At 42.5% G+C, this 14,789-nt stretch overlaps 1 protein-coding gene across 2 annotated transcripts in view; it reads right to left on the reverse strand.

Moving 5' to 3' along the window:
• HCK (HCK proto-oncogene, Src family tyrosine kinase) overlaps positions 1–12,774 on the reverse strand; it is a 39,573-nt gene extending 26,799 nt beyond the window's left edge. The window contains exons 1-2 of one of the 2 annotated variants that reach the window (XM_072110743.1): positions 12,716–12,774; positions 11,069–11,335 (exon numbers count right to left, since the gene is read on the reverse strand). In XM_072110743.1, the coding sequence (XP_071966844.1) occupies positions 11,069–11,182 (114 nt within the window). In that variant the 5' untranslated portion in view covers positions 11,183–11,335; positions 12,716–12,774. Of the gene's footprint in view, positions 1–11,068; positions 11,506–12,715 lie in introns of both variants that reach the window. The other variant, XM_072110742.1, reaches the window with a different exon arrangement.
• Positions 12,775–14,789: the final 2,015 nt, after the last annotated feature.

The raw sequence follows: 14,789 nt of genomic DNA on the forward strand, positions 1-14,789 counted from the left end.
GTCCGACACTGGGCTCATACACAGCTATGGTTTTCATGGTCCGATTATGAGCAGACTGCCCAGGCAGTCTATTGTATTGTCATCTGCACTCATCACTTTATGATGTGCACGTTCATGTTATCTGCCATCCAGAACTTGTCCAAACACTTGCACAGAACATGTAACACACACATTAATAAGTAACTTTTTTTTTACACCGTCCCTCCACTATTTCTACCAGTTTATTGTGTTCTAACTCAAGTTCCTATGAACTATAGGAGGTTCAGTAATCATACTGCTAATATAACGGCACACATATTACACCCATCTAAAAGTTACATTAGTTGTCTCATTAGTTTATTCTTAGGGATATATAGTTATTTTTGGTTAGGATTTCTTATGATTGGTGTTAGTGGTGATAGTGGGGGGGCAACATTTAAATTTTTGCCTCAGGCAGCATAAATTATAGAAACGGCCTTGCTGACCAAGGGAGTATAAAAACCGCTGGTGGGCGGGAGAACGTGGTCAGAACTAGTGAGAGACTCCTTCAGAGCTGCACCAGCCAGTGTCTTTATACCAGGAACCACAGGTGCCTCAGGCCACTGCCTAGCACCCAGGGCAAGTAAGGAGACTAAGCCTCCAGAGCAGAGGTCCACCATCTGGACTTGGCTCCATCTTTGCCAGCGCAGGCTGAAGTTACCACCAGGCTGTGAACAACCTTCCTGCGGACCATCTCCATCAACCTTCCAGCTTGCTGAATCTGCTGCTACTGTTTGGCCATTGCTTGTTTGAAGTTGAATAAAGAACTGTAAGTTGATTTGCACAACGTGCCTCCTTGTAATCCATGGATCAGGCTGCTTCCCCAGCACGGGCTCCCCATCCTCCATCAGCCAGGGACTCCTATATACACCTCAGGGGTTGCCCCAAGGAGAAACCTCTTTCATCAGCCTCTCGTCCATATTTCTTGCACACACCACCTGTTGGAGACCTGCCACGCTATAGGCCTGTCCTCGGTTCTCAATACCAAGCACTGTGACCACAGCGTGCCCAAGGCCGCATAAGTCAGCCACTCTGGTATTCTGGGCCCTGGCTGTCTCCAGCCACTGAAGAAAGGCCAGGCCCCAGTGGGGAATGTTACATATGGCTCTCACGGAATTACATTTTAAAACGTGTGGCGTTCATTCCTCTCACAGCCAAAAAGGTTCCTGACCCTTGCTTTAACCCTTTAACGTGCTATCACGTAACAGGTCGGCTGCGGGTGCATGGAGAGGGCTCACGGCTGAGCCCTCTCCATAGCTGGTAAGTCTTTGCTGCATTTCGCAGCAAAGACTTACCAGTAACAGCCAGGATCGATTCTAGCACCGACCGTGGGTGTTAACCCGCACATGGCATGGCAGTTACACACATCATTACTATGGTAACAGAGCAGGGCAGTCTGTTAGATCATTGCTCGGAGCAGAGCATGAGAGGTAGGAGGAGTTACTGAGAACTGAGAGCTCCTGGTTGTAGTTGTATTCTGTGGCAGCCATCTTGAGGTAACTCCACCTACTTTAGAAAGCCCATAAAATGTTTTAAAGCATGAAAGCAAACTATTTAAGATGAATGACATTGGGGCACATTTACTTACAAGGTCACTTGAGTTCACTAAAAGTGCATTGTCCATCTATAATGCAGTATGCGGCTAAGATCGTGTGCCAGAAATCATGAATGTGTTGCTTTCCAGCCCAGTTCCGACAGAGTTCAACATTTTTTTTGTGGTGCACCTTTAATATACGGCATGCTACACAATTGCATGGAATCCAGCGCAGCTGCGCCACAAAAGGGTTGGGTGAGATACAATCGCAGCGCACACACTTCTTAAAGCCATGAAGAATGTGCACAGTCTGACAAAAGTGTGGCGCAAAGCCATAAGTAAATGTGCGCCATTGAGTTTTGGTGTTTATTGATAGTATTATGTGTTATCAGACATTCATATTCCCACAATACCCTTTTAACCACTGGTCAACAATACTGACACCAATGGCAGTGCATCAACATACTGCATTTTTTGCAGAAGAAAAAGGACAGGAAGTGTTTGGGTCAAGGACTTCACAAGCAATCCATAAATAGACTATATGGGTTGTAGCCCTATTATATTTAGTTTTACATAAAAGGAAGTGGGATAACTGTGTTTGTGGTTTCTCAGTCCCACACCTCTTATGAGAAATTTCAGTTGAATGGTAGAATATTAAGTGGCTACTGTCATGAACAAGGGAGATTCACATGCCAGATATTGTCCTGTTCATCGAGCCATCTGTGAATCCCCCCACTCATATCCCTTACTTCCCCCAGCCTCATCGTATTTAACCTAATGGAGATAGCTGGTGTTATCTAACACTACAGGGCTCCAAGCTTCAAAGAATTTCCACAGCCATATGGACTCCTTGGATCTCCCCATGGATCTCCCTCCATTTCTTAAACAGGAGACAATGGGGGAGATTTATTAATTCTGTTGCAACCTCGACAATCAGACTACGGAAGGTATAGCCAGATGTATTAAAGTAGCGCATGGCTGTAAGTAGTTAATGCGCAGACGGAACTAATCAGTCAGGCACCATAAAAATGCAGACACAAATGAGATATGCTCCAAAATCTTACATGGACTGCGCCTTTTTTTTTTTTATTTCAGACCATTTTTTCCTGGTGTGTTTTGTGCCAAAATTTTGTAAAGGTGACTTTCAAATTAATTCTTTCATGTCTGTCCAGTACCGGGAGGAGAGAACAAACTCAAGCTGCACTGAAATCACAGTGCTTATTTCAAAACCGCAGTTGTGTGTATAAAAACAGAAAAAGCTTGCAGAGGGTATGAAAAAGGAGATAAGGTGCTTAGATGCTATAAGCTTAGTTTAAATGCACTACAACCTCCCTTCTGCTCGGTTCTCAGGGACCTTGTTCACAGATAAATGGTATTGTTTATATTATCCCATATACAGAATGTAGAGAGTATGGCTCCAAACGCTTCTTGCTAACAAAACATGATAAGGAGAAGAACATGCCGAACGACAATCATCTATAACACGTGTCAAGGAGAAACTTTTACAGGAGGGTTACACAAAAATGCCTGAATCATGACATTAGCTGGTCAGCTTGACCCCCCGGCTAATACTAAAATGGCCGCTTGATCTCCAAAATGGCCGCTGTTTGGTTCTCTTGGTCCAAGATGGCCGCTGTAGAGGAATAGATCATTAACAATTTGCACCAAAAAATGCAGACAAACTCCACATAAATGTGGCGGATGATGTGAAAAATATAGGCCACGCCTACTTGCGCCAAAAAAAGACGGACGAGTCAGGATAGTCGGAAACAACCATTCTTTCTGGTGCCAACTCATTATAAATGATCCGCAACAATTATGCGGCAAAAAAAAAAAGAATTACCAACACTTTTATGACGCAGATACGATAATACATCTGCCCCAATGAGTCATAAAACTCTTAGACCAATATTTTGGCTAGGGACAGTTCTGGAGTAATGGTCCATCTCAGCCCAAGGGCAAATACATTTTGGAACCTGTATCACCAGGGTATTATATCAATATGTCTAATTAGGTTCGAGCATCCTTGGGTCCAGAGATATAAATATCTCAGGATGGGACCGTAGCAAATGGATCAAGTTTGGTATCAATGCGATCCATTGATACCATTCCACACACACAAGGTAACTAACGTACAAATTGCTGATACTGGTAGTTCTACCTGTGTTTTTATACTCTGCTTACTGTATATATATATATATATATATATATATATATATAGTGTGTACTGTAGTGTGCCCTTAAGGCAATTTAATTTAACCTGTGTTGCTCTTTTATCTCGATCCACAAATCCCCACGCCCTTGTCTCGGATATATACATGCCACCGGGTTGGTTCCTCAACCTACATAATCCCGTTATGGACCGGGCTTAAATTAAAGAATTACTGGTGGCAGCTTACTGGTTTGATAATAAGGGTTGTGATTTATTGTTATGCCTCATCCGGAGTTTGTGTGGGTAACTATAAATCACTTCCTGCGCCTTCCAGAACCCCTGCATTTTGGGAGTGTCTATAAAAGAATAATTAATTGGCCTTAATTAATTACCCCTCTGTGGTCCGAAACGTCAGGGTTTCCTTAACAGCTACTATGAGGGCTTTATAAAGTTACCTGACACAATGGTGGACTACGACAGTATGTTACACAAAGGATGTTATTCAATACATGCAAAAATCGAAGAGACAGGATGCAAAACTACAGTCAAATTCAGTGCTACTTAGTGGTGCCAAAATTAATAGGCCACTCTCCATCCCATCTCTAGTTGACACCCAAAAGAACCCTAATAAAATGTGTGATCACTGTGATTGTACATCTCTCTCTCTTACTGTTACAAAATAAATTTTTATAGTGTGATATCATCTCACACAGTGGTGGCCTGTGACATCATTTAGGTTCAGCTGACTGCATTAGGGTTGGCTATTTTACTAAGATCTAAAGTGCGCAACATTTTAGGATCTCAGATGGACATGTTTTTCTATTTATGGTCAGTCTGTACAGATTGTCTTGGATAGCAACACCATAAAATACAACAAATTTGACATATAACCAACCAGCTTTTATTTATGGCCTGATCTAGTCTTTCATAGATAGTCCCACGACCCGTGATATGGGTTGCGGGAGCACCTGTGACACTCAGTATTGTGTGTGGCCTCCACATGCCTGTATGACAATTCTACAGTTTTTCGGCATGCTCCTGGTGAGGTTGCAGATGGTCTCCTGAGGGATCTCCTCACAAACCTGGACTAAAGCATTTGTCAACTCCCAGACAGTCTCTGGTGCAACATGACGTTGGTGGATGGAATGAGACATGATGTCCAAGATGTGCTCAATTAGATTCAGGTCTGGGGAAAGAGGGGACAGTCCATAGCTTCAAAGCCTTCGTCTTGCAGGAACTGCTGACACACTCCAGCCATATGAGGTCTAGCATGGTCAGGGGCGGACGGGGAATTTAAAGTGGCCCTGTAACAAAATGTAAATGTGGCCCCCTTCTGTGGGCGGGGTCAAAACATGTAGGCGTGATCATGTGATGTGGGTGGAGCTACTAAACTCCACTATTGATAGATGGTCTAAATCAACTTGTACAGCGCAGAGAGACTCATACTGCCTCCCTTATACAGGAATAAAGCTTCTTTTTAAAAGAACACAACAACAGAACACAACCCACCCTGTATATAGCCAACCAGTTCCCCCAGTATACAGCCAGCCCCCCTGTGCATAGCAAAAAACGCTGCCCTCCCCCACATTATATGGCCAGACAGCCCCCCCCCCCTAGTATACAGCCAACCAGTCCCCCTGAATATTGGCAGCCAGCCAGCCAGCCCAGTATACAGCGAGCACCCCTGTATATAGCCAAACAGCCCCCCCCCAGTATAAAGCCACCCCCCCGGTATATAGTATAGTATATAGAGTCCTTAAGACTCGGTCTATGATTAAGAGTCGCAAAGACTCAAAACATGTAAGATGTGTGGATCTACTACTCTCTGATGTTGCCAACCTGTCTGTTACTGGTTTTATGAGGAAGAAATAAAGAAAAAGTTTTAATGAGAATTCATCCCTGTGGACTTGCTGGTTCATTTCAACAAGCTTCTCCTATTGTTTGTGTGCTGCCAGCACTTCAGCCTTTTGGAACCGTGCAACGCCATGTGACCGGATTGATTGAATACGTTTCTTTTCTACCCCCCTGTATATAGCCAACCAGCCCCCCAGTATAAAGCCAGCCCCCCCATTATACAGCCAGCCAACCCTGTATATAGCCAGAAAGCCCCCTCTCACAGCAGTACATGGCCAGCCAGCCCCCCAGTATACAGCCAACCAGTCCCCCTGTATATTACCAGCAAGTCCCCCCCCCAGTATACAGACAGCACCCCTGTATATAGTCAAACAGATCCCCCCAGTATACAACCTGCCCCCCTGTATATAGCCATAAAGCCTTCTCCCCCCACAGTATATGGATAGCCAGACCCCCAGTTTATAGCCAGCCCCTCCCCAGCAAATAGCCAGCTTGCGCTACCTGCCAGCCCCCCCTCACTGTATACAGCCAGCCTACCCCTTCTATACAGCCAGCCGCCCCCCCCACTCCTCCTCACTGTATACAGCCAGCCCAGCATATTAAATTAATAAACCATGAACTCACCTTTCCGATGTTCCCTGAAGCTCCGCTACTTTATCCACTCCGTCTGGCGGTGACAGCTCAGTGAGCGCTAGCGGCCGCTTGCCGACGTCATAGTCTGTGCAACGCCGGCATACACGGAGCTGTCACTGCAGGACAGAGTGGATAAAGTAGAGGAGCTTCGGGGAAACGTCGGAAAGGTGAGTTCATGGTTTGTTTTTTTTCCGACTGGCCCCACCAGCCCTGGCCCAACACTGGCCCCAGATTGATCGGCCCACCGGGAAAAATCCTTGTGGGTCATATGGCCAGTCTGCCCCTGAGCATGCTCCTGCATTAGGAGGAACCAAGGGCCAACCGTGCCAGCATATGGTCTAAAAGGGGTTTGAGGATCTCATCTCGGTAGCTAAAGGGGTTTTCCCACGAAAGAAAATTCTCACATTTCAATCCTCTAGTGATGTTAACACAATAAAGATCATTTTAACCCTTTACTTTACAGTTTTACTGTTATTGCTGTTTTAGCTCCTACACTGAGGCTGCTCAGTGTAAAATCCCAGGTTGTGGGTGGGTACTCTAACATTGTACTAACACACTGACACATAGAAGGAGAGAGGAGACAGATGAGAGATGCATGAGATTACACAGAGACATGACAGACAGGCTGACAGACCTTTACACTGTGAGCTCTACTACATCTCACAGAGATGTGCCTATCTCCCCCTTCCCCCAGATCACTTATCTCCTTGTAGTTTGTAGTCTCTCTCTCTGCTTAGGATCTCCTGGCAGGATGTCAGTAAGTGTTTAATAAATTTTATACAAAACTTGCAGGGGTTTGACATCTGATATAATATATTATATAACATAAACAACACAGAATATATTATATTACTTTCACTATATTTCACTTCCATTGTGTATACAGTGTAATACCGTGTTTCCCCAATAGTAAGACGTAGTAGGAGTTTTAGGGGGGTCGGCTAATGTAAGACGTACCCCGAAAGTAGGACATAGTAAACTGTACGTTGGAAAAATATAAGCCATAGTACCGGTACCTTTTGCTGCATTAACTGCGGTATGCGGACGGCTAGAGTGGGATGCGAGCGGTTATAGTGGGATGCGGACGGTTAGAGCGGGATGCGCCCAGATCTGGAGCGGAATGAGTGAAGGGACGTGGAGGCCGCGCGAGCTGCAGTAATGTTGTCCGTGGTTCATCAGGACCATGGACAACATACAAAAACACACAGCCTCAGTGCCCTCATGTGCAGCCGCTGGTGGCCCCTCTGATTGGCCCAGCAGCTCCTGCATGAGGAAGAAGAAGCCACACCTCTACCCAGCACCGCAGAGGAATTGATCCGATTGCCATTATGGTACCAAGTAAGCAATTCACAAAATGCACCATGTAATGTTTCCTTAACTTGTGGTACACGTAGGGCGCAATTGCGGCAAGTCCCCATACGGTAAATTGCATGGAAATACCGTCATGATACGGTTGTAACAAGACATTCTTGGCACTTGCTTTTATAAAACTGTTTTGTGGTGAATCCCATACTCTTCAGGTTGTTAATAAATGTTAATTTTAAAACAAAAATCGACATTTTTTTCCAATATAAAACATACCCCGAAAGTAAGACATAGTGGGACTTTTGGGGATAAAAAGAATGTATGACACTGTCTTACTTTCAGGGAAACATGGTAGTATAGTTCTAGTTATAACATGAGAAACCATTCTTAACCACTTCCTTTCCAGTTTGTGCATTTGCTACATTTCGCATCCTGCATTCCAAAAGCCATATATTTTTTATTTTATCCATTTACTTGTTATTCATGGGACAAATTGTACTTCCAGAGGGCACCATTTAATATGCTGCAATCTACTGGGAAGCTGGAAAAAAGTCTAAATTTGATGAAATTGTTGTATACGTACTGCATGGAGCACTATAACCACCAGTACATGTATGTCATGGTGCCGATGCCGGTTCAGCTCATCACTGGAAACATCTGGCATCGGAAAACATGGGGTGAGTTAAAGTGTTCAAATGTTATAACCATAAAAAAGGAACACATGTCAGATTACAAAACATGTCAGATTACAGGGAACCTGTCAGGGCAATTTAGGATACAAAACCATCCATAGCTCCTTAAGGACCACCGGTTTAGTGTCCCAAATCGCCCCCTACATGATCGCACAAAAAACCCCAAACATTATACATCTGGAGCTTCTGGTGCCTGTGTGTTGTGCCTAGTGAAGCCGGAGTTGTACACCCCGGCTTCACTATGCAAACACTGTAGGTGCGGCGCATGCCAAAGAAGGTGGGATATAACCCCGGCTTCACTTCATAGAACGAGAGAGGAGGTGCTGGTAAGGGATTTTCTGTTGTGAGTCCAATTGTATGCTGTATTAGGAAATGCAGATTGACAGCTTTCATGGCAATGGATCATTGCCCCTGATGATGTCACAGAGGAGGGGGTGAAATCGGTGGCAAAATGGTGGTATCCATGCGTTGCCACTGTTTAGGTGCTACTGTTGGGTTTGAATGCACCAATCATGAAGTTTTCTGCCAGAGAGCCCTCTCCATACAGCCTTATCTGCATCACAATGTGTTGGGCAGCGAGGAACTGGTAAGTTCAAGGTTACAAACAGTAGCCCACATTTACTAAGGTGCTTGTGCCAGTTTTCTGGAGGACATTGCACTTTCTTTTTAGTGCAAACTGCTTACACATGTATGTAAGAAGCGCCTGCGACCATTTTGTGTTGTGCAAAAGGTAAAAGAGCCGGTGGTGAGGGCCTGTACACCACCAGCGTAATAGATACCACCAAATACTTGAACAAAAAAATAATTAAATAACTCCAAATTTCAAAAACTTATTCAATCTTTATTATTCACGATAAAAGATATCACACAATAAGGACAGTAATATGCAGACCAAGCCCTCTAGTGGATGTTACTTCCATACATGTCACTTTTATCCTTTTCCTTGGTCTGCATATTACTGTCCTTATTGTGTGATATCTTTTATCGTGAATAATAAAGATTGATTAAGTTTTTGAAATTTGGAGTTATCACTTTGTGTCGTGGCTGCACTATTCTACATGCAACACAAATTTCTGCACTGAAATGAGCATTCCGGTGCTCAGACCACGTGCCACATTTATCATGCAAAGTCCAACAGAAATGTACTGCAAGCCCTACACAGGCAAACAGCACATAGTTGTACTGTTTTTAGTAAATGAAAAATGAAACATTTGCGCTCCAGGACGAACTATATCGTCCTCGTGCTGCGAGGGGTGTATGGGTACAGCTCACGAGCTGAGCTCTCTCCATACACAGCAGGTGTCGGCTGTATAATACAGCTGACACCTGCCTGTTTTTGCCGTTAATGGCAGTTAACCTGTCGACTGCGGCACCTAACTTACCATCTTGGATGGCCGATCGCCGCCCCCTTGATGTCATCGGAGAGCGGTGATTGGTTCCCATGGCAGCCTACAGTCTCATTGAAACTCATAGGCTTGCCATGTGTACTGATCTCTAATAGCCAGCAGATGGCAGGCTATTAGAAATCATCAATAATATTGCTATATACAGCAATACAGTAGTAAAAAATATGAAAAAATAGTAAAAAAAAAAGTAAAAGTTTAAATCACCCCCCTTTCCCTAGATTACATATAAAAGCAAATAAACAGTAAGAATCATAAACATGTTTGGTATCATCGCGTCGCAAAATGTCCAGTCTATCAAAATATAATAGCGATTTTTCCCGGTGTTTAACCTTGTTACAGAAATAGCACCCAAAGTCAAAAGTGTCACTTTTTTGCCATTTTGAAAAATATAAATTTTTTTTATAAAAAGTGATCAAAAGGCTGTAGCATTAATGGTAGCATTAGAAAGGTCATCAAAAGTGAAAAAAAAATTACACCACCCACAGCTCCGTACACTAATATGAAAATGTTATTAGCGCCAAAAAATGGCAAAATGAAGATTTTTTTTTTTGTACAGGAGGTTTTAATTTTTGTAAATGTATGAAAACATTATAAAACCTATACAAATGTGGTATCCCCATGATTGTACCGACCCAAAGAATAAAGTAGACATGTCATTTGGGGCGCTCAGTGAAAGTTGTAAAATCCAAGCCCACAGTAATATGGCGTGAATGCATTTTTCATCATTTTCACTGCATTCAGAATTTTTTCTCACTTCCCAGTACATGGCGTAGAATATAAAATACAGTCACTAATTTGCTACGCAGTAAACGGGCTCAAACACAGCTCTTACATGGAAAAATTAAAAAGTTACAGATTTTTGAAGGTGGGGAATGAAAAATGAAAACGCAAAAAACAAAAAAGCGCCACGTCCTAAAGGGATTAATAGGAAAGCGGTGTGTTGCCAGTGTAAACAATGTAACAATATACTTTATTTCCAGTCATAGCGTATACTGTGAAAAAACATGCACTATATTTATCAAAACTAGTTCAGTCTGTGCTATCAAAACACGCTCTGACAGGCTCTTCAATAATCTGGTGCACCCTGCACTGCCCCGGCAGAGTGCGCCTTTATTTTTTTGGTGCACATTGTTCATGCTGTAGAATTGTGGTGCAGACAGAATTGTGGGGCTTGTCAGTAATAAATGTGGCACAAACTCCAACTAAGCAGCAACACACCCTTTAGGTGCACATTTTTTCTGTCTTGTCGGACACAGTGCAGCCGCGATACAAAAATGATGCCGACACTTTATAAATACATGGTGTATACAGTGGAATCGTACTATATTTCTAGAAATTTAATTATAATTACATTATAATTTATATACAATCAACATTTAATGTAGTTCAAAAATAATAGTTATATAATATCCTATGTTTCTAGGTATAGTGTATACGATTTAAATATATATATATAAAGATATTATGTACTTACTGCTGCATGGGTAGATGTGGGATCTTTCACATAATGTCCAGGTTCTGGCTTGGGCACAGGCTCCCATGTCTTGACTGGCACATTAGAAGCTGGTTTAGACTTTATGCAGCCCATGTTAAATTCTCTGTTGTTGGTCTGGGGTAAACTGAGAATGGGAAAGAGGGGTAGGGGGGGGGGGTGACAAAAGTGCCACCAGAGAGTTCCTGAATCTTCTCCAAACCACTAATGGTTCAACTTCATGTTTCAGAGACAGGAGCCACCATACACCTAGAAGGAATCAATAGGACTTTACATCCAGGTCACAAGTGATACTTTGATGGAATGAAATGCAAGAGTGTATGTAACTTCTCTTTTCAAGAGCTGAATTTACATGAAATAAGCTTCCTTGTAAAAATGCAGAACTGGTGAATGTGAGACAAACCGCAGAGTACAAGAACCTAAGAGAAACAGAGAGACATTACTTAAAGGGGAACTCTCCTTAAAAACAATATAAATCCTCACTGTCCACATCCACTAAAGTTATATACTTAGGAGATCTAGAAAAGCTTAGTGAGATATGAATGCCCCCACAAGGACTGTCACGCAAAGTACTTAGTGTCCTGAGCAACAATGGCTACCAGTAATGCTCCTAGAGTGTATGTCACCAAGCTGGGGTCTACAGGCTATGTCAACCTGCTCCCAAACCCAGGACCCTGGTTTAGACTAACTGCAAATATACCTACTATATGTGTTGTTACACAGCATTCCAAGGGTCTGGAACAGTAATGGCAAAATAGCTACCATAAAGCAATGTTACCTAACTTTCCAAAGGTGTTGGACAGCAGTGCTTGCCAATGTAGCTGTAATAGGAAGTGTGATTCAGCTTATCTGATGTCAGGGACAGCAGAGTCTTTACAAACAGCTGTGGAGGGCAATTTGGCAATGTCAACCAGAATATCTAGACCCATTAAGTGCAAATAATAACACAAGACAATGAAATAATATATGAATAATGAATATTGATTATTATGAATAATGATTATATATAATAATCATTATATAATAATATACGGTAATAATAATCATTATATATGTATATATATAATCATTATATAATAATGAATAATTATTATTAATAACGATTATTATAAATAATAACATAAGACAATGAAAATCAATTTCTATCTAAGAGCTCTTGTTAGGTCTAAAACACACTGTCCTGGTTCTGTGCACCACAAACCATGCAGTGTCCTGTTTCATGGATTGTCAAAAATGCAGAGGACAGGACTCGTTATGTGCATGGATATATGATGCATGGAGACCCTTCTCTCCTGCATCACAGAAGCCTAACATTGTAATCCCAAACGTACAATAAGCATAATGCCATAATTATTGTCACAAGTTTCCTTCTGTGGTTTCCCGCAAAGTGGAAAGTGAATTGCTGCTAAAAAAATATTAATAAAAAAGAATAAAAAAAGGAAATGAAATAAATCTACAATATACATACTATAGTAGAGCATCCCCTATGCATTCATTTAATGATTCTGTCTTTAGGCAGTTTCAATTTCAATTTATATTAGACAGGACCAACATTGATAAGATCATGAAAAGAACAGTTCCACCAGGACCATTTCCACAGTGTCCAACACCGGATTTTATAAGACTTACCCTACAAGTCAATGGTGTAATAACATCTCTGCCCATAGACAACACTTCAAGAGGGAAAGAGGAACCAAATGAGATATCAGCAGGAAACACAGAAGCTGTAAATATATAACCACTGAACCCTGTATACCCAGCTTACTTGAGAGCACATGTGTCATGTTTAGCTGATCCTCCTATTTGTTCGCCTATTCGCATATTATCCTTAAAATGTATTCATGTAAATATTCAAAATGATAATCGTTAAACCTTCTTTTAGAATATGCAGGTTCATAAGGAATGATACAATTTCTTGTTATTATATAATCATTTTATGATCACTTCTGACCCTTAGCTATAGGCTGGAAACTTGCTATTAGGATGTCTCACATCGGCCACACATAGAAAAAGCAGGTGTTTCTTTGTTCACCTCGAAACAGCAACAGCACCACCATCATATAGAGTACAGGCACTCCCCAGGCTATGAACAAGGTTCTGTAATTTTGTTCTAAAATGGGTTGGCCACTCTTTTACAGAAGTTGCCCATGTGCCTTTACTGCCATTTGGATAATCCCTGAATGTTCATCAAGTGATTCAACACTACTGACACTGACTTCTGTACTGTTTTCAGGCCCTCCATGCTTCTTTGCTTACATCACTGAGCTCTGCTGAATAGGAGAAGCTGTAGCAGGAGAGTTATGACGCATCCTGCTCCCTCCCCTCTTCCTGTCTCTTTCAGTGAGGATTAATAAAAAAAGAGACACACAGTTGGTGATGCAGTGAGCAGTGAGAGGGAAGCTATGTATATATGCATAGGGCAGCCTGGTGAGAACAGGGAAAGGCTGAAGATTTCAAAGGAAGCAAAGACACAGGTACATATACATGCAGAAACATGTCTAATGTAACAGATTTATTGAAAAGTGGCCAACGCAGACTACACCAAGGCAGTGGAATTTTTGGACATGAGAGAGTGTTAACCCATAAACTATGGCTGATCTGGTGGGAGGGATGTATTAGAGGAAAGACTGGTTGTTTCAAATATTATTTTTTTAATATACATATACAAAATAATAAAAACACAGATGGATTTCTCTCGTTATATTTAAAGTTTGACTTTTCCTCTCATCTACAGATTAACATCTGCTTGTTCTCTTCAGTCATTCTGCACAGCCTTTCGGGGTCGATTTTGATCTTGTGGTGTTAACATATTTTGCACAGATAAATGTCATCAGTAATTTCCCCCCCTTTACTAATTAAAAGGCCCTAGAGCCCCCCCCCCCTTTACTAATTAAAAGGCCCTAGAGCCCCCCCTTTACTAATTAAAAGGCCCTAGAGGCCCCCCTTTACTAATTAAAAGGCCCTAGAGGCCCCCCTTTACTAATTAAAAGGCCCTAGAGGCCCCCTTTACTAATTAAAAGGCCCTAGAGTCCCCCCTTTACTAATTAAAAGGCCCTAGAGGCCCCCCTTTACTAATTAAAAGGCCCTAGAGGCCCCCTTTACTAATTAAAAGGCCCTAGAGGCCCCCCTTTACTAATTAAAAGGCCCTAGAGGCCCCCCTTTACTAATTAAAAGGCCCTAGAGGCCCCCCTTTACTAATTAAAAGGCCCTAGAGGCCTCCCTTTACTAATTAAAAGGCCCTAGAAGCCCCCCTTTACTAATTAAAAGGCCCTAGAGGCCCCCCTTTACTAATTAAAAGGCCCTAGAGGCCCCCCTTTACTAATTAAAAGGCCCTAGAGGCCCCCCTTTACTAATTAAAAGGCCCTAGAGGCCCCCCTTTACTAATTAAAAGGCCCTAGAGGCCCCCCTTTACTAATTAAAAGGCCCTAGAGGCCCCCCTTAACAAATAAAAAGCCCCAGCCTACCTTTACTAATAAAAAAAAAGACCCTAGCTGACTTCCCTATACAAATAATAACCCTATATACTTACCTTTGATGTCTTCTTCCACGTACCTTCACTCCTAATGGCGATCCGCTCACCTTCTGTAGCTCCTGCACCGCGCGCCTCTGGTCACGTGACTGACGCGACCTGACGTCCGGTCGCGTCAGTCACGTGACATGGGCCGCACGGTACAGGAGCTACAGAAGATGGGCGGATCGCCGA

Source organism: Engystomops pustulosus, chromosome 6, assembly GCF_040894005.1.
Source record: "Engystomops pustulosus chromosome 6, aEngPut4.maternal, whole genome shotgun sequence".
Taxonomy (NCBI): domain Eukaryota; kingdom Metazoa; phylum Chordata; class Amphibia; order Anura; family Leptodactylidae; genus Engystomops; species Engystomops pustulosus.